The sequence below is a fragment of the Schistocerca cancellata genome, chromosome 8 (assembly GCF_023864275.1).
Source record: "Schistocerca cancellata isolate TAMUIC-IGC-003103 chromosome 8, iqSchCanc2.1, whole genome shotgun sequence".
Taxonomy (NCBI): Eukaryota; Metazoa; Arthropoda; class Insecta; order Orthoptera; family Acrididae; genus Schistocerca; species Schistocerca cancellata.
This window is the reverse complement of record NC_064633.1, coordinates 183,479,858-183,502,376: the sequence shown is the minus strand read 5'-3', so window position 1 is coordinate 183,502,376 and position 22,519 is coordinate 183,479,858. Positions and strand designations below refer to the sequence as shown.

General features: G+C 38.8%; 1 protein-coding gene across 1 annotated transcript in view; it reads right to left on the bottom strand.

Moving 5' to 3' along the window:
* The window catches only part of LOC126094486 (B-box type zinc finger protein ncl-1-like), a 161,050-nt gene that overhangs the window by 104,274 nt on the left and 34,257 nt on the right, over positions 1-22,519 (bottom strand). Inside the window, exons 3-5 of the mRNA XM_049908883.1 lie at positions 20,461-20,608; positions 956-1,135; positions 726-866 (exon numbers count right to left, since the gene is read on the bottom strand). Of these exons, the coding sequence (XP_049764840.1) occupies positions 726-866; positions 956-1,135; positions 20,461-20,608 (469 nt within the window). The remainder of the gene's footprint in view (positions 1-725; positions 867-955; positions 1,136-20,460; positions 20,609-22,519) is intronic.

Sequence of the window (22,519 nt, the reverse complement as noted above, 5' to 3'; positions counted from 1 at the left end):
TCACACAACGTTAACGAAGTTCATAACTGCCTCTGTGACATGATCACCTTGTTCATATTTTCTCATACTCTTATTATTAATTCTGAGGATTTGTGGGAGATGAAATTTTTACACCATTCTGACGAGACACATTCCCCTAATGAATAACAAAAATGTGCATCACAACTAAAAAAAATTACCCCTAACTTTGGAAAAGGTTTCACAAGAGATCTTGAGACATTGGAAGTCACATCAATCCATTAATGTAATGTAAAATGAACTTGAGATTTTGCTAAAAGGAGAACACCAAAACCAAATTTGTAAGTCATCTTCACAAATTTGTACATTGGAAAATTGTGAAACCGCCACCAATGCATTTTGTATATACTATGCGGTCTGTTCAACGAATACTGTAAACAAAAATTACAAATTTTTTATAGGTATGCACTGTAATGTTATTTGATCCATCATCATCATCATCATCATCATCATAATATCATCATCAAATATGACCATTCAACTGTGTTGGGGAATATTGTCATATTAAAGAACACTTCTTCTTGTTCATAGTTTTATAACTGTAACCATCCCTCACCCCAGATGTACATAATCAAATGGTGTGTCACAGCTGAAGTGCACAATACACAAAAGAACTCACAGGGACAGCATCCTCTGTCAAACATTCCATATTTTCCAGCAAGCATTATACCATAAAATTAAGTGGCAATACTGTACATAAAGCTTACCTGACACTTAAAACAATAGAACTTCAGACTTTCAGCTGGATGAGTGTCACAAAATATTGGTTTGTGTATGGGGACAACTTCTCTTGAGCTTCGTAAATCCTCAAATGGTACTACCTGATGATTTTCAAAGCAGCGCATAAACTGTAACATTAAGCAATGCAACAATATAGCAAATTATTAATGAAAGTACCAGTTAATGATATTTGACCTAAATCAATGAACCTGCTTACCTGATGTGCTGTGTTGCAGTTAGGGCAAAGGAAGTGGGCACAATCTGAGCAACGAGCTACAGCTTTTTCTTTTGCTTTACAGCTCGTGCATAATACGGCAGTGCTTTCAATAGCAGACATGTCCAATATATTTGTAAGGACATAGTCACATGGAAGAGAGGAAGCTCCCTTTGATCCTGCCTTAAGACATAAATTGTATACATCATTGTTTCTAATTTTGTTGGAAAAATTATTCTATGATTACTTATTACAGAAGATGTTAGACGATCTTCCATAAAGTTAAAATCTAGTATATAAAAAAGAAATGAGGAATTTTTACACAACTAAGAAATGTTTGTATTAAGAGAATACTGAAGGAATTTCAAGGCGTAACATCATCTTCATGTCATGTTTATTACGGGTGAAGAACAGCCTGGACAGGACAAGGATGAGGCATGAAATTTAATGGCCAACTTATGAAAGAATAAGCCCAGAATTCTCCTGGAGTGATTTAAGGAAACTACAAACAATCTTAATCAAATTGGGCGTATAGGTCTATGTATTAGCCGCTGCAACATCACACTCAATTCCAGAAGGAAAATTAAGGATTAATATCTGTCAATGATGAGTTTATTATAGATGGACCACAAGCGCACACTGATAAAGGAAACCAACTATGTGCTTTTCAAATATATCTTAACATTTGCTTTAAGTAATTTATGGAAGCCAAAGAAAATCTAAATTTCGCTTGTCACTGAGGGAATCAAGGTGCTGTCTTCTCAATTGCAAGTATGTGTCGTAACCACTGAGTACCATGCTTTGTGGTTCCTGAAAAGCAGAGTAAGCATGATGGACAAACATACAATTATACACAACTATCACAAAACAACAGATTAGATTAGATTAGATTAATACTAGTTCCATAGATCATGAATACGATATTTCGTAATGATGTGGAACGAGTCAAACTTTCCAATACATGACATAATTAAGTTAATTTAACAACATAATTAAGTTAATATAACAACTTTTTTATTTTTTGTTTTTTTTTTAATTTTTTTATAATTTTTTTGTTTGGTTTTTTCTTAATTTATATCTAAAAATTCCTCTATGGAGTAAGAGGAGTTGTCATTCAGAAATTCTTTTAATTTCTTCTTAAATACTTGTTGGTTATCTGTCAGACTTTTGATACTATTTGGTAAGTGACCAAAGACTTTAGTGGCGGTATAATTCACCCCTTTCTGTGCCAAAGTAAGATTTAATCTTGAATAGTGAAGATCATCCTTTCTCCTAGTATTGTAGTTATGCACACTTCTATTACTTTTGAATTGGGTTTGGTTGTTAATAACAAATTTCATAAGAGAGTATATATACTGAGAAGCTACTGTGAATATCCCTAGATCCTTAAATAAATGTCTGCAGGATGATCTTGGGTGGACTCCAGCTGTATGAAACGAATTGCCTACATCGTGAACATAACACCAGAAGAAAAGAGTATTTCCACTGTGAGTTAAAGAACTTGACACTTATTCAGAAAGGGGTAAAGTACGCTGGAACGAAAATTTTCAATTCCCTACCCAACAGCATCAAAAGTATAAGGAGTAGTACATCAGTATTTAAACGTAGCTTGAAAAATTATTTACTTGAGACCTCTTTTTTTTCACTAGAGGAATTCTTTCAGAGAAATAAGTAAAACCCAGATTGGAAAGAGGTTTTTAAATTTTTTGACACTGTTTACTGTTAAACTAATGTAATAATGCCCTAATGTAAAAATTGCTGTTTTTCTCATTTCCATTTTTGGGTCACTTTTAAACCCAAAGTGGGGAGTTTTGATTACTGTTCAAGGTTAAAACAGATGCAATAATGCCCTAAATATGAAACTGCTATCTTCACATTTATGTTGACTAGTTTTTAAGCTAATAAGTATGACTTTTGTGCACTGTTATTAATACTATAACAATGTCTTTATTCTATGTGTCGTCGTAACTGCCGTCTGCTTCACGTCTGCTGTGCAGCGAGCTACCTTAATGTAAGTACTAACTGTATTTTTCTTACTTGTCACTTCTTCTTCCGTGTGTATTTGCTTTTAGGAAGCTTTAATTGTCGGGTGCTATTAATAGTGTTCCATAGATTTCGTGTTTGTTTTGAATACAGTCAGAGAGAGTCCCTTTAGTCAACCATAGTGCCAGTAGTGCTAGTGTTTGTTTTCAATACAGTCCAGAGACAGGTAGTGCTATTTTCATTGTTTTCTACAAGAAGTGGCTAGCAACCACAGTTTAGTGAATAAACAGCCGCCTTTAGTGAATTAGCAGTCTAGTTAAAGGTTGATTAACTCTCTTCAGTAAATTGATTCCTTTGGATGGATAGGATGTGTGACTGCTGTGTACGGACGCAGGAGGAGCTGGCCACTGTTCGCCAACAGCTGAGCGTGTTGATGGCCGCGGTCAGCCGTCTTCAGGCTGCTGCCTCGGAGTGTAGCAGCAGTGGGGAGTCTGGTGCGTCGCAAGGTACACCCCAGGTGTTACATGCTTCACCCACTGTCCCTGCTGTCGAGACATCTTCGCGGGTACTGGGCGCGGTTGGGCCACCCTCTCCCCAAGGGGAGTGGTGGGTTCAGCGGCGTTCGCGGCGCACGAGGCGGAGGGTCAATGTGGAGGCTGGCCGTGTGGCATCGCCCGCTCTGCCTGTGGGTGGACAAGTGGCTGCTCCTTCAGCAAGGTCCGAGCAGGCACACGGGGGGAGGGGTTTATTAGTTATTGGGAGCTCCAACGTTAGGCGGGTGATGGAGCCCCTTAGGGAAATAGCGGGAAGGTCGGGGAAGAAGGCCAGTGTTCACTCTGTCTGCTTGCCGGGGGGTCTCATCCGAGATGTGGAGGAGGCCCTACCGGTGGCGATAGAGAGCACTGGGTGCACCGAACTGCAAATTGTTGCTCATGTCGGCACCAATGACTCCTGCCGTCTGGGTTCTGAGGTCATCCTCAGTTCGTACAGGAGGTTGGCGGAATTGGTGAAGGCGGAAAGCCTCGCTCGCGGGGTGAAATCAGAGCTAACTATTTGTAGTACTGTTCCCAGAACCGATCGCGGTCCTCTGGTTTGGAGCCGAGTGGAAGGCTTAAACCAGAGGCTCAGACGATTCTGCGGAGATCTGGGGTGCAAATTTCTCGACCTCCGCTATAGGGTGGAGAAATGTAGGGTCCCCCTCAATAGGTCAGGCGTGCACTACACGCCGGAAGTGGCTACAAGGGTAGCGGAGTACATGTGGAGTGCACATGGGAGTTTTTTAGGTTAGAGAATCCCCTCCCTAGGCCCGACAAGACGCCTCCTGAGACGCGGCAAGGTAGGAGTAGGCAAAATGCAACAGGGAATAACAATATTAATGTGCTAATAGTAAACTGCAGGAGCATCTACAGAAAGGTCCCAGAACTGCCCTCATTAACGGTCACAACGCCCATATAGTACTAGGGACAGAAAGTTGGCTGAAACCAGACGTAAACAGTAATGAAATCCTAAACTCAGATTGGAATGTATACCGCAGAGACAGGCTGTACAGTGAAGGGGGAGGCGTGTTTATAGTGATAAGAAGTGCAATAGTATCGAAGGAAATTGACGGAGATCCAAAATGTGAAATGATTTGGGTGAAGGTCATGGTTAAAGCAGGCTCAGACATGGTAATTGGATGTCTCTATAGGCCCCCTGGCTCAGCAGCTGTTGTGGCTGAGTACCTGAAGGATAATTTTGAAAATATTTCGAGTAGATTTCCCCACCATCTTATAGTTCTGGGTGGAGATTTTAATCTGCCGGATATAGACTGGGAGACTCAGACGTTCATAACGGGTGACAGGGACAAAGAATCCAGTGAAATTTTTTTAAGTGATTTATCTGAAAACTACCTTGAGCAGTTAAACAGAGAACCGACTCGTGGCGATAACGTATTAGACCTACTGGTGACAAACAGACCCGAACTATTTGAAAAAGTTAACGCAGAACAGGGAATCAGCGATCATAAAGCGGTTACGGCATCGATGATTTCAGCCGTAAATAGGAATATTAAAAAGGGTAGGAAGATTTTTCTGTTTAGAAAAAGTGACAAAAAGCAGATTTCAGAGTACCTGTTGGCTCAACACAAAAGTTTTGTCTCAAGTACAGATAGTGTTGAGGATCAGTGGACAAAGTTCAAAACCGTCGTACATAATGCGTTAGATGAGTATGTGCCAAGCAAGATCGTAAGAGATGGAAAAGAGCCACCGTGGTACAACAACCGAGTTAGAAAACTGCTGCGGAAGCAAAGGGAACTTCACAGCAAACATAAACATAGCCAAAGCCTTGCAGACAAACAAAAATTACGCGAAGCGAAATGTAGTGTGAGGAGGGCTATGCGAGAGGCGTTCAATGAATTCGAAAGTAAAGTTCTATGTACTGACTTGGCAGAAAATCCTAAGAAATTTTGGTCTTATGTCAAAGCGGTGGGTGGATCAAAACAAAATGTCCAGACACTCTGTGACCAAAATGGTACCGAAACAGAGGATGACAGACCAAAGGCCGAAATACTAAATGTCTTTTTCCAAAGCTGTTTCACAGAGGAGGACTGCACTGTAGTTCCTTCTCTAGATTGTCGCACAGATGACAAAATGGTAGATATCGAAATAGACAACAGAGGGATAGAGAAACAATTAAAATCGCTTAAAAGAGGAAAGGCCTCTGGACCTGATGGGATACCAGTTCAATTTTACACAGAGTACGCGAAGGAACTTGTCCCCCTTCTTGCAGCGGTGTACCGTAGGTCTCTAGAAGATCGTAGCATTCCAAAGGATTGGAAAAGGGCACAGGTCATCCCCGTTTTCAAGAGGAGGAGATTTAGTGTTTAACGTCCCGTCGACAATGAGGTCATTAGAGACGGAGCGCAAGCTCGGGTTAGGGAAGGATGGGGAAGGAAATCAGCCGTGCCCTTTCAAAGGATCCATCCCGGCATTTGCCTGAAGCGATTTAGGGAAATCACGGAAAACCTAAATCAGGATGGCCGGAGACGGGATTGAACCGTCGTCCTCCCGAATGCGAGTCCAGTGTGCTAACCACTGCGCCACCTCGCTCGGTGCCCGTTTTCAATAAGGGACGTCGAACAGATGTGCAGAACTATAGACCTATATCTCTAACGTCGATCAGTTGTAGAATTTTGGAAAACGTATTGTGTTCGAGTATAATGACTTTTCTGGCAACTAGAAATCTACTCTTTAGGAATCAGCATGGATTTCGAAAAAGACGGTCATGTAAAACCCAGCTCGCGCTATTCGTCCACGAGACTCAGAGGGCCATAGACACGGGTTCACAGGTAGATGCCGTGTTTCTTGACTTCCACAAGGCGTTCGATACAGTTCCCCACAGTCGTTTAATGAACAAAGTAAGAGCATATGGACTATCAGACCAATTGTGTGATTGGATTGAGGAGTTCCTAGATAACAGGACGCAGCATGTCATTCTCAATGGAGAGAAGTCTTCCGAAGTAAGAGTGATTTCAGGTGTGCCGCAGGGGAGTGTCATAGGACCGTTGCTATTCACAATATACATAAATGACCTGGTGGATGACATCGGAAGTTCACTGAGGCTTTTTGCAGATGATGCTGTGGTGTATCGAGAGGTTGTAACAATGGAAAATTGTACTGAAATGCAGGAGGATCTGCAGCGAATTGACGAATGGTGCAGGGAATGGCAATTGAATCTCAATGTAGACAAGTGTAATGTGCTGAGAGTACACAGAAAGATAGATCCTTTATCATTTAGCTACAAAATAGCAGGTCAGCAACTGGAAGCAGTTAATACCATAAATTATCTGGGAGTGCGCATTAGGAGTGATTTAAAATGGAATGATCATATAATGTTGATCGTCGGTAAAGCAGATGCCAGACTGAGATTCATTTGAAGAATCCTAAGGAAATGCAATCCGAAAACAAAGGAAGTAGGTTACAGTACGCTTGTTCGCCCACTGCTTGAATACTGCTCAGCAGTGTGGGATCCATACCAGATAGGGTTGATAGAAGATATAGAGAAGACCAGGCTGAGCATTTATCTGGTTAAACTTATCTTGGTCTATAAAGAAGTTATCAATCAGTGAGCTGCTATCCTTTACCACCCGAGTAGGAAAATCAATAACAGGTGTCAAATTGAAAGAACTGAGTAATACTTCAAGGTCATTTTTCCTATTACCCTCTTTCAGAGAATCTACATTGAAGTCCCCACAAATAATAATTTGCTTCCCCCTGTCTGACAGATAGCACAACAAGGAGTCCAAATTTTTCAGATAGATGAAAATTTCCCGATGGGGACCTATATACAGTTACAATTATAAATGTGCCTTTATTTAATTTAAGCTCACAGGCACATGCTTCTATATGTTTCTCTACACAAAACTTTTTTGTTTCTATACTTTTTGCACAATGATAACTTTTGACGTATATGGCAACTCCTCCTTTGTCCATATTTTCTCTAATTACATGTGCAGAGAGCTTATATCCACTTACATTTACCTTATCCATATCAGTAACAATGTGATGCTCAGACAGGCATAGTATATCTATTTCATCCTCAGCTTCTAAATCTTCTAAACAAACCAGAAGCTCATCTATTTTATTCTTTAAACTCACAATATTTTGAAGAAATATACTTACATTATTTTTAATTATACTTTTATGAGAACCTTTCCTTATTCTAACATTTGCAGTACTCTCCTGTCTGAGTTTCTCATTGTGCTTAGGCCCAGTTCCTATACCAGTGGTCACATGGTGTTCAGAGAGGCAGATTATGCCAACTGGGTTGGGTGACTAACTCATCAATGCAATTATCTAGGACTGAGATACAACTTGGTGGAGATAAAATTTCTAGTGATTGGTGAAAATTTATAATTGACAGCTGTGATTGGTGATCCAATGTGCTAGAATTGTGCTGTTTAATTTCTTTCCTAAACTGAAGATTTGTTTCAATCCTGACCTCTCGTAGAACTTCATATCTTTCTGTCTTACCTATCCTAAAAAAGGTGCTGCTCCAACACCTGTAACCACTGGTATTTTACCATTCAAATACCAGATCGATCAACAAAAAATTGGCAGAATGGACAAAAATTTGGGAATGATAAATACATATCCTTAGTGGGAAACAGCACATATATTTAGAAAATGGGAGGTACAAAGAAAGGAGAAAAACTTGTGAAAAATAGCATAAAATGATCTGAAGGTATACAACAGTAAAGCCATCCTCTCACATGACATGAGCGCAAATGAAGAATTTTTGCCTAGTGGAACGCAATGTAGCCAATGAGATGACCATTTTACATGACAAGCAGATCAGAGGAGCCGCCATATTGTGTTGAGTTAAACTACACAGTTGGTGGGTCTTCTTTGTCACAGAATACACTATACTCTGTTTACCATAGGAATAAACCTGATGTACACAAACGCGATGATTAGTCAGAAGCCATAGCAGACCTACAGTGGTGTTGTTACGCTCTTAGAAGTAGGTTCTACTTATGTACGAGATATATTATTACTGTTGTTGTTTGTTGTTGTGGTCTTCAGTCCTGAGACTGGTTTGATGCAGCTCTCCATGCTACTCTATCTTGTGCAAGCTTCTTCATCTCCCAGTATCTACTGCAACCTACATCCTTCTGAATCTGCTTAGTGTATTCATCTCTTGGTCTCCCTCTACGATTTTTACCCTCCACACTGCCCTCCAATGCTAAATTTGTGATCCCTTGATGCCTCAAAACATGTCCTACCAACCGATCCCTTCTTCTAGTCAAGTTGTGCCACAAACTTCTCTTCTCCCCAATCCTATTCAATACCTCCTCATTAGTTACGTGATCTACCCACCTTATCTTCAGCATTCTTCTGTAGCACCACATTTCGAAAGCTTCTATTCTCTTCTTGTCCAAACTATTATTACTAAGTTACGGTAAAAGACACTTTAAGATATTCAAATATATTAACAGCCATCAACGTATTTCCTAATCACGCTTTAGTTATGTAGCTTTTATTTCAAAAATTGTGTACAGTCACAGCCTATCCACTGTTGTACTCCGATTGTCATGCCGTTAATACGCAATATGAAAATGGCTGAGGCTGCTTACATTTTCATACTGAAACACTCGTATGGAAAACGGTTAAAAAGTGAAATATGTTGTTCTTAATGTTTTTTGTAAATTTACAGAGATAATCGGCTTTCAAATTTTCCGAGGGACTGTATTATATACAGTAGAGAGCTAAGCTCACATTTCATTTACAGCGGTATCTGTAGTGTAGTAGAGAGATAGGTCATACCAGTTCTTAATTTGCTGGTTCAAGTTTCACCTAAATCATTATTTTTTCCTTGTTCAATTTGAAATACCTACATCTCGTAATTGTATAATTTGTCATCATTTTTATATGAATAATGGACGTCGTCTTGTTTCTAATTACATACTGCACGTGAAATTCTTGTTTTCATTTCAAATATAAATTCTTAATTATCGATATTTTATGAAAGACTGTTAATAAAGGTTGCTTAAATTAAAAAAACATAACCATTTCATTTTGTTAGGCAAAAATGAAAAACCAAATATACTCATTATTTGAACTATGTCTTTTGTTTTATACCACAGATGTAGACGAGTGTCATAGAAACAAAAAAACAATCATTTTCACAGCATCGAGCACACAAATGCTGCATAATTTTTACATTTTTCACTGTACCATTATAATATGAACCGAACAGAACTGATAGCCACATTAAGGGATTTGGTACAAGAAATAACAAGACTGTTAAGCTGCCAGACGCACTGGAACTGACACTCACAGCTTTTTCACATCACAGTCAAATGCTGGCGGGATACAGAATGGCACGTCATAAAAGAAGAGGAGAAAATGCAGTGTCTAGTTTGCTTCATGGATTCTGTTGTTGACTGACTCATTATCAACATAGCAGATGACAATTCCAGAACTGAAACATAGTTCTCGGATTCGGATAAGGATGGAGCTAAGAGATTACCTGACGACTGACCGTAATTAATACCTTCGTTGGAGCACAAGAGCATTTTATGTTTCCTGTTTGGCCACCTAAGAACCATGCGGTAGTGCTGGAATTTTGCCGATTACTGTTTCACTCTTTTTAAAAATGGCATTCGAAGCTAAATTGTTTCTTTGATAGTCTCCTTTTACATCCGAACTGCAACTCCTCACACCACTGCAGTTTAGTTGGACCGCTGGCTGGCCAGTGCTGTCAAAGTTTAATGCACCAGTAAAGCTGTTGGCCAGCGTAATCGCTCAGTCTATGTGCGTGTAACACAGCATAGAGCGTATCCCTATGATCGTACTTGACTGTACCGGACGCAGCTTGGTTTCCACTCCAAATGAAACAAAATCCAATGAGACTCAAGCAAACGCAGAAGCATACATGGTGTAATGTTTACATAAGGTTTATTCTTATGATGAATGGAGTATATATACAGCTGTTTCACAATATAAGCTGTTTCAAAACATCAGCAAAGTGGCGATCTCTTGAAAACACTCCATTTTATCGTTTTCATTACAATTTGTTATGAAAATAACAGGAAACTACATATCGGCATATAATGGCCTCCTGTACTTGATGTTTTTATGATTGTTAGATGTGTGATATGAAAGTACACAGTTTCAATGCTACAGCGCAATGATGATCTCTCAAAAGCGTGTCGTTTTGATAAAATTTGTTACAGTTAAAATATCAAATACGGAAACTTGTAGATACAGTCTTTAGACAGCCCATTATTGGTGGCCAGGAAGCAACGTTGAGGGCATAGCTAAGTTGACAGCATTATGGGCAGTGAAGCTCAAGGTCCACACACGCACGCACGCACGCACGCACGCACACACACACACACACACACACACACACACACACACACACACACACACACAAAATCACTTTCCTTTTTCTTAAAGATTTTGGCTCTTTCTTATTAATTTCATAGAAGTACGACCTGTAGCAGTCTTTTTTTTAATATAAGCAAACACATTTGCTGCTGCAGTTCTTGTTGCAAAGACCAGCGACTGGAACATTTCCCCAGTAGCCAGAAATCTGAACATAACTGCAAGCAAAAAAGTTACACACTGGAAGTTTTTGCTTTAATGAAACTTCGTGTAACATATATTTACCTGTCTTTTGGTTTTATGGACTGCTTAATATTTGTATATTGCCAGTAAATATGTTTTTCAATTATGGTGAGCAACTTTGGGAAAAAAAGATCTCTTCCATTCAAATGGAGTTATGAAACTAATCTCAGTCTTGAAATCTATGTGGTGAAGCCAGGGTGACTGTAATGAATGGAACATCAACAATATGGATATCATGCATGTGCAAACTGACATTAGACACTACAAATATATTGAACTGAAAACTGAAAATCAGAAAAATTCAACTGAGTTAACAAATAACTTCTTCTGGTATGTATGGCACACTGTTTTACAGCATTATTCGCTGTTCAATCCATGAACAAGTCCAGCATTTTAGTTGCTGTTTCCTCCACTTTTGTTGACAATCACTAACAGAGTTAACACAGCTATTTTATGCGCATCCATTTTCGTGAAAAAATGTGCGATTTACACAGCAGATGCCCGGACTGCCACTGTAGAGTGCCGAGATCACAAATCATTATGAGGAGCTCTTCCTGTGATCTATAGCAGGTCATTTCAGAGAATGCAGCAACCATGACAGATACCATGTCTAGCGCACTTCACAATGGGGAACATGTCCCATGTGAGAATGGCTTAAGAGTAATACATGGAGGCAAAACAAATGGAATTTCTATACAAGGTAAGTATTTCAGAGAGGCAGCATTCACAATTCATTCAACCTGAGGTAAGGAAACACACTTGCTTGGATACTCCACTAAAGAGGACTAGTTTCAGAAGTGGTCCCACTCAACCATTTGCAAATCCAGTGAAATTTTTTCAGTAACTTCAAAATTGTCTTGGATGGATATGTCCAAAGCTTTATCTCGATATCTCGTTCCATTCCATTTCTACAGCCTGTAATAGGTATGGATCCCAAATCTGCACCACTTACACTCATGTTCAAGTTGCCAACTTTGGATATATTTTATGAAAGATACTTTTACCTTCCAAGCCCCTGCTTTTGCACACTTAAAACAACTGTTTGTGCTAAACAGACAATTAAATACAACTGGTGACAGTTGCACTCCTTCAAATTCAGCCTAGAATTATAGTATGACACACATCCACTCTGCCATGTGCTTTTTGTAAATAGCCTCTGTCCTTCTCTATCGAAATACATCCGCCTGCAAATTTGGTGTAAACATTTTCACTGGCATAAATCAGGTAATTTTGGTGGTCTGTATCGTAATCGTATGTTCTTTAATATTTTTCATGTTGCTGTATCTACAAAGAATATTCTTTTAAGCTTCAGAAGCTATATAGTTTCATTTTTGAACTCTGCCTGCTTATGGATGGAAAACAGTACTTGAAGTTGTTACTTTTCGTACACAGTGTGTATGTGATATAGAAGAGCAAACAGAAACTAAAATCAGTGGAAACAAATGTTAAAAATACAAGTGTAGTTATTTATAAATAAACTTCAAGCAATAAACCAAATTAAAATCCAGAAAGTTACAACTTTTACATGCACTGTGCAACTGGAATAATAATTGCCAATACTGTCCTGTTCAGATTCTGAGTAACTATATTGCCTTCCTGAGTTCCTTTACGGTGCTTTCATGATTTTAGATATATGCTGCTTTGGAACCCAGAAAATATCTTTAGTAGGTGACCACTGGAAGAAATGGGGGAGAGCACAGGGATGCATAAAGCTGACCAAGGTTCTCCTCCCCTCAATGGAATTTACCAGGATGGCTACTCAAACTTGGGAAAAAACTCCTGAGAATTCTAGGTATGAGGAGGAAGATGGTGTCATTAAGCTCCTGATAAATTAATGGAAATTAATGGTGAGGAGGGGGTGGCAGCATACCACGATAATTATTTTTCTTTCCTCTCAGCTGTGTTATATACCAGCCATAAGCAGGAGTTTAACCGCAGTTTTTAAACCGATACTTTAGGTGGAATAATATTCATATAATTAACAGATTTAAAGAAATATTAAGCATTTTAAAATTTGTGATTTATAGAACACAATAAAATTCAATTTTAATGCTAGGTTAAAAATGCAGAATTCCCCAAGATTTTATGAAATTCCTGCAGCTGCCTCCGATCTCCCTGATTTTTGCAAGTAAAATGTAATTCCCTGATAATTCCATGTTTTCCATAAGATTGACCACCCTGTTTACATACATTTCACACTCACCAAGCATTGCCATACATGCAAGTGACATCCTGCTCGGGTTTTAACACTGTTGTTGAAAAAGCTGGATTTTGTCAATTGTTTTAACTGCGACTGCTGCAGCGTCATTGGAAACTCTGCTAACTCTGATCCTGTTTAAACCAATGGGCATCAACAGGTGATTTCCTCCAGTAACAACTGTGTGGCCTTTAGCAAACCTTTCCTGATCAAACAGAATTTGCTCAATTTCTTTCTGTGCAACTTTTTTTTAAAAAATTATGACTAAAATATCAGTGCAGAACTGAAACAGTTCAAGAGGTGCCAAAATCTGGTTATCTAAAGGCCTCTGCAAACTAGTATGAGCAGCCAGTCTCTCTAATTATTCCTTCATCCTTCAGTTCCATCACAAGGAGATTTTCCATGGCTGGTTGCAAAGAAATTCCACTCAGCAGAGAAACCAAATCCTTTTTATGGAGACATAAACTGTTAAAATTCTTGTACTGGACAGCAGAGCCCTCACTAAAGCAGTGAATATGCTCGATTTCTTCTATCTTCAAATATTTAATCATCCTCATTACGAACGCATTAACTGCAATAGTATAATGATGAAGGCCGTCACTAATAATACAGACGCAGATACTGTGTAGTTTTTTTTCCACCAAAGTAAACCACAAATTGATGCAATATGGCTTGGCTCTTCTCCAATGAAACCCTTTAACAGTAGCTTGAATGACAAGTGAACAGTTCCCACCAAAATAATCTGCAAGATTTTATTTCTTCAGGTGCCTCAGATATGAACTTTCGTATTCTGAAATGAAATGGTGGCTAGTCAGAATATGAGTTTATAAAATCAGTTCTACAAACTTGTCTAGAGTTGTGTGATGTGTATAGTGCATCCCTGTCAGTATGAACCCACTGTTAGTATTATATCATTTCTGGGTCACAGTCTTTGAAAACACCCACCAAATAAGCTTCCCTCTCAAGTTTTTCACGACACAGTCCACAGCACTGCAGCACAAAGTCTTTTCATTTCAAACAGAACATTTTCTTGATGAGCCTAGTTCCTTTCAGTCAGCATCCTCCTTGACCAATATTGCAGCACACATAATTTTGGCATTTTGATGAACAAGGTCTGTTCAAAAAATTCCATGCCAATGGTGTGTTGGAGTGAAATGCAGTTGGCATCCCTACACACGCCTGTGTTCGTGTGTAACTGCTGAAAGTTTCACTGTTGTATGTCTGTTAGCTATTGTTCAGTGCTGTTCGAGTAGAATGCTGTGTCGCACAGTTTGCGAATTTGAGATTGCAGAGTTAGAGGAGCAATGTGTCTGCATTAAATTTTGCATTAAACTCAATAAAACCTTGGGTGAGAGACACCACATGATGCAGGAAGCCCATGGTGTTAACTGCTTAAGCTGTAATCAGTGTTACAAATGGTACACATGGTTACAAATGGCCAGACCCAAGTTAAAGGTGACCCCAATTCAAGACACCCTTTGATATCTACCAACGATGCTCGTGTCAAACATCAACGCAATTATGCATGCCAATCGAAGACTGACTGTCCAAGAGACTGCTGAAGAATGTAACATTTCAGTTGAATCATGTCATGAAATCCTGACACAGCTTCTTGAAATACATCGTGTTGCCACCAAAGTTCATCCCACAGTTAATGAGTCAAGACCAGAAAGATCTTTGCCTCACAATCTTTGAAGAGCTTTTGGATCTTGCAAATGAGAATGAGATGCTCTTTAAGAGAAATATTTGACTGGTGATGAAACGCGGTCTACAGTTATGATGTTGAGACCAAGTTTCAGTCTTTACAAAGGGTTGGGAAAGATTCTCCAAGACCAAAAAAAGCTCATCAGGTCGGGTCAAATATCAAAGCCATGCTGATAGTTTCCTCTGACTTTGAAGGATTAGTTCACCATCATGAATTTGTGCCACAGAGACAAACTGTTAAGTGATAGTACTATCGGGATGCGTTGCGACGCCTGCGAAAAAATGTGAGAAGTAAACAGCCTGGAATGTGGTGAGACAATTCATGGCTCTTGCATCAAAGGAAAACACCCGTACATTCATCCCTGGTTGGTGTATGACTATTGCACAAAAACTGAAATCACTGTGTTGCCTCATCCTCCGTATTCTCCAGACCCAGCCCCCTGCCAACTTTTTTTTTAGTTCTAAAGTTAAAAACCTCATCAAAAGGATGAAGATTTGCGTAGACGAGATAGAAGAGAATTCGCAGATGGCACTTCCCTCGATCCAGCAAGAGGCGTACCAAAACTGCTTCTGGATGTGGAAACGGCATTGGGAGTGGTGTACAATTGTGGAGGAGAGTATTTCCATGGAGACCATGCACAATAAGTAAAAGATAAGAGTAGAAAAATTTTGTGGATTCGGGAATTTTCTTGAACAGACCTCGTACAACACACACACACACACACACACAGTGTGCAGCATCAGCACCAACTGCAATATCCCATTTTGGTCTGCATTGGCGAAACTGCAAGAAGCCCAATCACTGCCATGTTGCTTACGACTGGCGATGAACATTTCTTTCAAATATCAAGAAAAGAGGTGTTTCTGTGTATGAACTTTTTCACCACCCAATGTTACTGAATGTAATCCTTTTTGCCAGGCACAGCTGAGAACTTAATGTTTGATTTTATCAGAGACTTTTTCCATACCATTTTGCAGGTACTGCCAAGATGCCCTGATTCACCACTCTTGCGGAAATACTAAATACCTTTTCTGTTTAATCTATACTCCAGCTGCCAGAAGTCAGGGTCAAAATTTGAACTTTACCAGAATGACTTGAATGATACACTTTATTTTTAGTTCATTAATTAAAATAACCGTATCTTTACATTTCTGACATTGCTTTACCATATGTGTTCTCTCATCAGCAGAGCCCACACCAGCAGCTGCTGCTATAGACTTTGTGACTACACCCTGTACTTTCTGAACTTTCTGCCTTATGTTAATACATTGCATCACGTTTGCTAATTTGTTGAAGCTTTAAAGGCGAATCTTCAGGAGTTGGTAGTGAAGCATTCACTGTGAATCAGGCATCAACTGCATCCATATAACACCTAGATGTTGATTCTTATTCATCCTGGGGCTATAATTTCTTATGAGCAAATCCATGCCTATATCTGTGACGAAATGTACTGCCAGACTTTAAAACTATTAGTCAACAATTTCAACTTTTCAACATGAGCAATGCTAACTGGATATAAACCCATTTTAACTTTATATTTCTTCTTACCAAATGGATTAGAGCAGGTATTTTGCAGAGATTGGAATTTTACCACCAGCAGAGCATTATGGTATGAACAAATTTGCTCTTCTCCTGTAACGTGATGTGGAGATTTAAGTTTTACAAGCTCTGTCTAACAATTACATTTCTTTCACTGGCTTAAGCTGACTTCACCACAGTAAAATGGTGAAGACTTACGACAGTCAGTGCAACCTCGACCACAACTTCTTGGTTTGCTTCACAAAACACATAAAACACAAATTATGTAAGTCACAAAACTGTCAAAGAGCAAGCTAACTCACTATGCAATGAAAAAGGAACTGACCGTTCAAAGGCAAATATATTCCTTCAACAACGGTGTAAAAACATTTTGGCCGTATTTTCATTATTGTTTTCAATAACAATTAAGAAAAAAGAAATCAGTAATACATTTATAAAATCTTTTGGGGGGTCATTTCAACCCTAAGTACACATGAGTCTAAAATTTGACTATATAGATCCTGAAGCTTAAAGGACATTCTTTCCAGACAGTGCAAGATTTAAAACCATGGTCTAACAATGTCTTGGCAGCATATTCAACAATATTTCCAATAATGTCCTAAATGACGATGACTGATATTTCTTCAGGAATAAATTAAAAAAACCTTTGTGGAGTAATTTCATCTGTAAGTAGACATGGATTTATATTTGTTTTATTAGAGCTTATTCCTTAGAAATGGATTTCTTCATAATTACACTTGTATTTTATTGACATAAAATGTAATTTTACTTTCTGTTTACCCACTGTCACATTCGAGCATATGCACTGCGCATGAAAAGTAATACCTTCGAGTGCTACTTTTTCAGCCATAAGCAGGCACAAGTCAAAAATTTGTAGTAAGTACAGTACTTGGAATCTTAGTTAACAACAACAATAGGTCACACGATTTCCTACAAATATGTTTTATGGTCCTACAAGATACAAAGCATACTGTCATGAACATTGATCAGAGTGAATTAACTGCACGTCCAGAGAGGTTCAATTCAAGGTGACTCCACAGAGTTATGTCCCCACAAATTAAAGTATACTTCTTCTGAAGCTTGAATGGATGGAAAGATTTAAAATTGTTGGGCACTAAACAACTTTATCATCAGTGCTCTTTCACAAGATCATGATAGTAGTGAATGAAGTGTATTCTTGCTAAAACAGTAGCTGAAGGCCATATAATGACAGCCACAGCAATAGAAAATGCCACATACAAGGGCCACCAGATCTAGTCATACTATTGTCACATGTTAAAAGAATAAATAAAACAGGGAAAGTCAGTAATAGAGCTGGTTGATCACAGAACTAAAAAGATGAGCCACCCGCTAAAAATCACATTAAAACCTCCATCCAATTACAGTGGAACCTCCATATTATGTTTTTCGCAATTCTACACCATACATGCATAGCCCCTGTGAAAAACCCTTGTGATCAATGCTAAAAATTCCCTGATTTTACATTTCTTCCTCGTAAGGTTTACCTTGATTCTTAGTTATTACTCGATGTCTCGCTTGATTCTGTCCCGTTTTCTTCCTATTGACACTCAATGTAACTGAACAAGTTATAAGTGACAAAAGACAGATGGTTCCCACCACAGGTGGTGGCTGAGTTAAGGGAACTTTTTAGGCCACTGTGGAGAGGGGGCACGTGAGAAAGGAAATGTTGATGTAATCCACGAACTGTTGCCAACGCAACTGGCATTTGGCTTCACTGCGCAATTATGGTACAACTACTGCCAGGTAGCAGCAGTAATGGAAAAACAAGACAGTCAACGCGAAGTGTTCTGGACCGAGTCAATACATGACGAAGGGGCCCAGCCATAACCTTTTCTTGTGCCACTCTTAATTGCCTCATCCTTTTGAATGTATTCCCGATGTACCGTATTCAGCAACAATATCAATCATCAACCTTTTAAATTCAAACATCGAGTATCAAAGCATATGCTCAGTCGTAATCGAAAAAACATCGCCCACTTCCAGCTACCGAACTCTTTTTTGACTAGCGACTTGTTAAGTTACCCAATAGCCAGTGCAGCCATCACACCACACTACCAAATGTAAAATGAGCACACCTACGGGATGTGTGGAGAGGGAGAACAGCCCTTCAATTATGGGAGTGCAGGCAGAGGTGAAAGCATTTTGTGGAGTGCTGAAATAATACTTTTCGTCCAGATGATGCACTATGGCAGATATTTAACATGGAAATATAACAAGAGTTTTGCGATAGCATATTTTGAAGACTTTCCTGTTCAAATCCGATATTATAAAGTTGCAACAACTACATACACTAAAAAGGCACATTTTTGGAATGATTAGATGAGGTTGGTGTAAAGGAAAGACAACAAATGTTCAACACACACACACACACACACACACACACACACACACACACACACACACGAGGAAGGACTCGAACCTCCGCTGGGACCAGCCGCACAGTCCGCGCAGCGTAAGACAACACACACCTGCTGCAGTATACAACTCTTTTGTGATAATCTCTGAAATCCTCCTAATATGCCTTATTCTTTCCTTATTTCCCTTCTCTATTTTCTTTTAGCATTATCTATCTTTGGCTTTTTTACTATCTCTCCCTCCTATTGCCCCTTCCCCAAATATTTTCTACAATTGGTTATCGTCTGTCTGATCCTTCTCATTCTTTGTCTCCCCCCTTCTCTTCGCAATTCACAGACTCTGCACCTTCCCTTTGGATTCTAAGTCATCTTGATACTTAAGTCACATAACACATAAATTCTAACACAAGCTAAGATTCAACAACTATATTGTTTTCAGAAGATATTATACTTCTGAACAAGATTCCTGCAACTGGGAGCATAGGCATATCTTTCTCAATATCATTTTTATAGTTATTAGAAACAACTCTGCAATCTTAGCAATAATAATGTTAACTGTAAGAACAGCATGAAATAAAAGAAAGAATGATGGTATGGTCTCAAAGCTGAAAGCTCAAGAAAATTTAGCAACAATAACAAATTTATCAACAAAAATAATCAATTATTGAAAACATAATATAATTGTATACATAAAAAGTCTACTCCCCAAAATGCAGCAAGAGAAAACAGACACATAAAAGAAATGTGCAATCTTTCAGAAATGGTGGCAGCTGCTCCTGGCAGAAGGTCAGTAGAGAAAGGAAGAGGGGTGAAGGAAACGGACTAGCGAGATTAAGAAAATCAGGAGAGTTCAGATAAGTCGCCCAGAACCCTGTGTCTAGGAGACTTGCCTTTCTTCTCAGCCCGTCTGGTAGGTCTCCCGGAACTTGGAGTTCTGGACAACTTTACCGAACTCTCCACACTCCCTAAACCTCGCCAGTTGTTTTCCTCCATCCCCATTCCTTCCCCTTCAACCCAAAGATTGCACAATTCTTTAACCTTTGTGTGTGTTTTTTCTCACCACTGCTTGGTAAACTGTTCATGTCAATTTGTGATAAAATTATGAAAAGCATATAGTGGAAGTGTTGAGTCACAGACAGGCACAACAAGAAGACTACTAAACAGTAAGTTTTCTCCCAAAAAGCCTGCTTCTGAATTAAGAAAACGCACGCACATACGCAGACATATTCACGAAAATGCAACACACACACACATGATCACTGTCTCAGGCTGCCGAGGCCAGACTGTCTTCGGCAGGCTGGGACAGTGGTCATGTGTATGTTAGTTGCATCATTTGTGCACGAGTGTGTGTGTGTGTGTGTGTGTGTGTGTGTGTGTGTGTGTGTGTGTAAGTCAGAAGGTGACTTGTTTAGCAGTTTCTCTGTTGTGCCTGGCTACGACTCAACATGTCCACTATATATGAGTCGCAATCTATCCTTTTCATAGTATTAATTATTGCAGCCTTGAATTTCCATTGTTTCATATAAATTTGTTTAATTTATAGGAACATGTGATTTAAAAAAGAAGTACTCTCCTTAATAAATAACATTATAACTTACTATTTTTGTTTCCTGCTTGCACTTCGGACATGTAACAATACTGTCCCGTTTTCCAGAATCTCCAGACTCATCAATAAGTAACTTATCGATACATGATTCACAGAAGACGTGCAGGCATGAGAGAACACGGGGATTCGTGAACTTCATACTGGAACACAAGAGGAATGCAGTTACACACACACACAAAATTATTGTTAACACACTTTATTTCCTCTATGGTGTCTCTGGGTAAGCCAACATGCTCACAAGTGCAATTATATTACAACTATCCTTATTTTACTTCACTTTTGCAAACAATCCATTAGCACATTTCATTTCAAAAAGCAATTACTGCATTATTCTAGCAAACCATACCAGATGCCTTAGAAACAGCTAATTTGGCACTTAAGCCAACATTACACTGTAAATGATTTTCATCAAATATTTTTTATAGAAATCTTTGATGGTGTACTGGATTAGTTTTATTATATGTCTTGGTGTGATGTTGGTTTATATAAAGATTTGTCGAAGAATGCTGTCAAAGTAATAAGGGCCATCTAAAAAAGTTGAATGTATTTCCATGTTCTAAAACAATTATTTGGGATTCCCACCCCTACTATATAAACATACTTTGAATAGCTGTTTCAAATATTCTATATTTACTATGTCCTCACTATTCCTCATTATATGGTTTCTTTCAGAGTAAAATTAACTTCAGAAGATGTTCTGCATTTAGCTGGGCAGTTCCTTAAAACACACACACACACACACACACACACACACACACACACACACACACACACACACACACAGAGAGAGAGAGAGAGAGAGAGAGAGAGAGAGAGAGAGAGAGAGAGAGAGAGAGTTATGCTGATAACTGTTCTCCTTTATACTATTTTTATCCTTTCCATCTTTGTTCTATTTAATTTGAACCTAAAGAGTGTCGAGAGCAGAGCAGGGAGGTCTTCCTTACTTTCAACTATGTCAACCCACGAAACTAACTCTTGTATTCATTTCTCTCGATTTTTTATTTGTGTTCTAAGTTTTCCCATTTCCTTCATTGTTCTTCAATATTTCTCACACAGCATTCCCTCTGGAAGGAAGGAAGATTGGATTTACCGTCACATCAACATTGAGGTCATTACAGACAGTACTTCTGGACTCTCTTTACAATCACAGAGGTCTTCAATGTACAACTGACATCTGCATTCCCTTATCTTTTGTGTCTAAGGTCACTGACAAATCATGGTAAAACACCAGAAACAGATATTTGTGGAATAGGCTAACTATGATATAAATTCAAGTAATGCATTTTATGACACCAGTTTACTCCCTAGTTATTTATACCATGGATAAAATTCCCATTCAGTTAGTTTGGCAATGCAGATCAAACACAACAGAGTTTTTTTCTGTTCAGAAGTTATTTCTTTATTTTCCCTTCATTAAATCACCATCATCACCATCACCATCAGAAGAAGAAGAATCAATGTAAACATCAGTAAGAAGCATTCAAAATGTCAGAATTACATTCTTGAAGATGCACTGTGACTAGCATACATTGTGTCAGGAATCAAGAATTTTGTGAAAAGCCAGATAAATTTCTGAAACACATATCAACATTCTATCTCTAAGTAGGCTGGATTAGGGATCTGATATTGGTAGTTTGGCTAGTAAGAGAGAATGTGTTTTTTCTAAACTTCAGAGTAAAACATGAGAAAAAGTTGATATCTGCCCTGCAAACGCAACAGAGGCAGCAAGCGTGGTAGTTCGTATGTGGAAAATACAGTAAAGTATATGTGGTGAGAAAGTTATCAATTGTATGATACTACTGTTGTCCAATTCTGTTGCATTCAAGCTAAGCTAACACACTCATGAAAACAACTATGTGATACCCTATACTGATACAGCTCCTGTGATAATTAAGATTCTATATAATAAAGCACTGATATTGAAATAGTAACTACTTTGTGAAAAATTAAGTTTGCCATGGTAGACATTCATGCTTTTTCCGAGCCTCCTGCAATCCGTAATACAGAAACTGTGAAGAAAACTTTGAAACCCACAATTCTTAGGTATTATC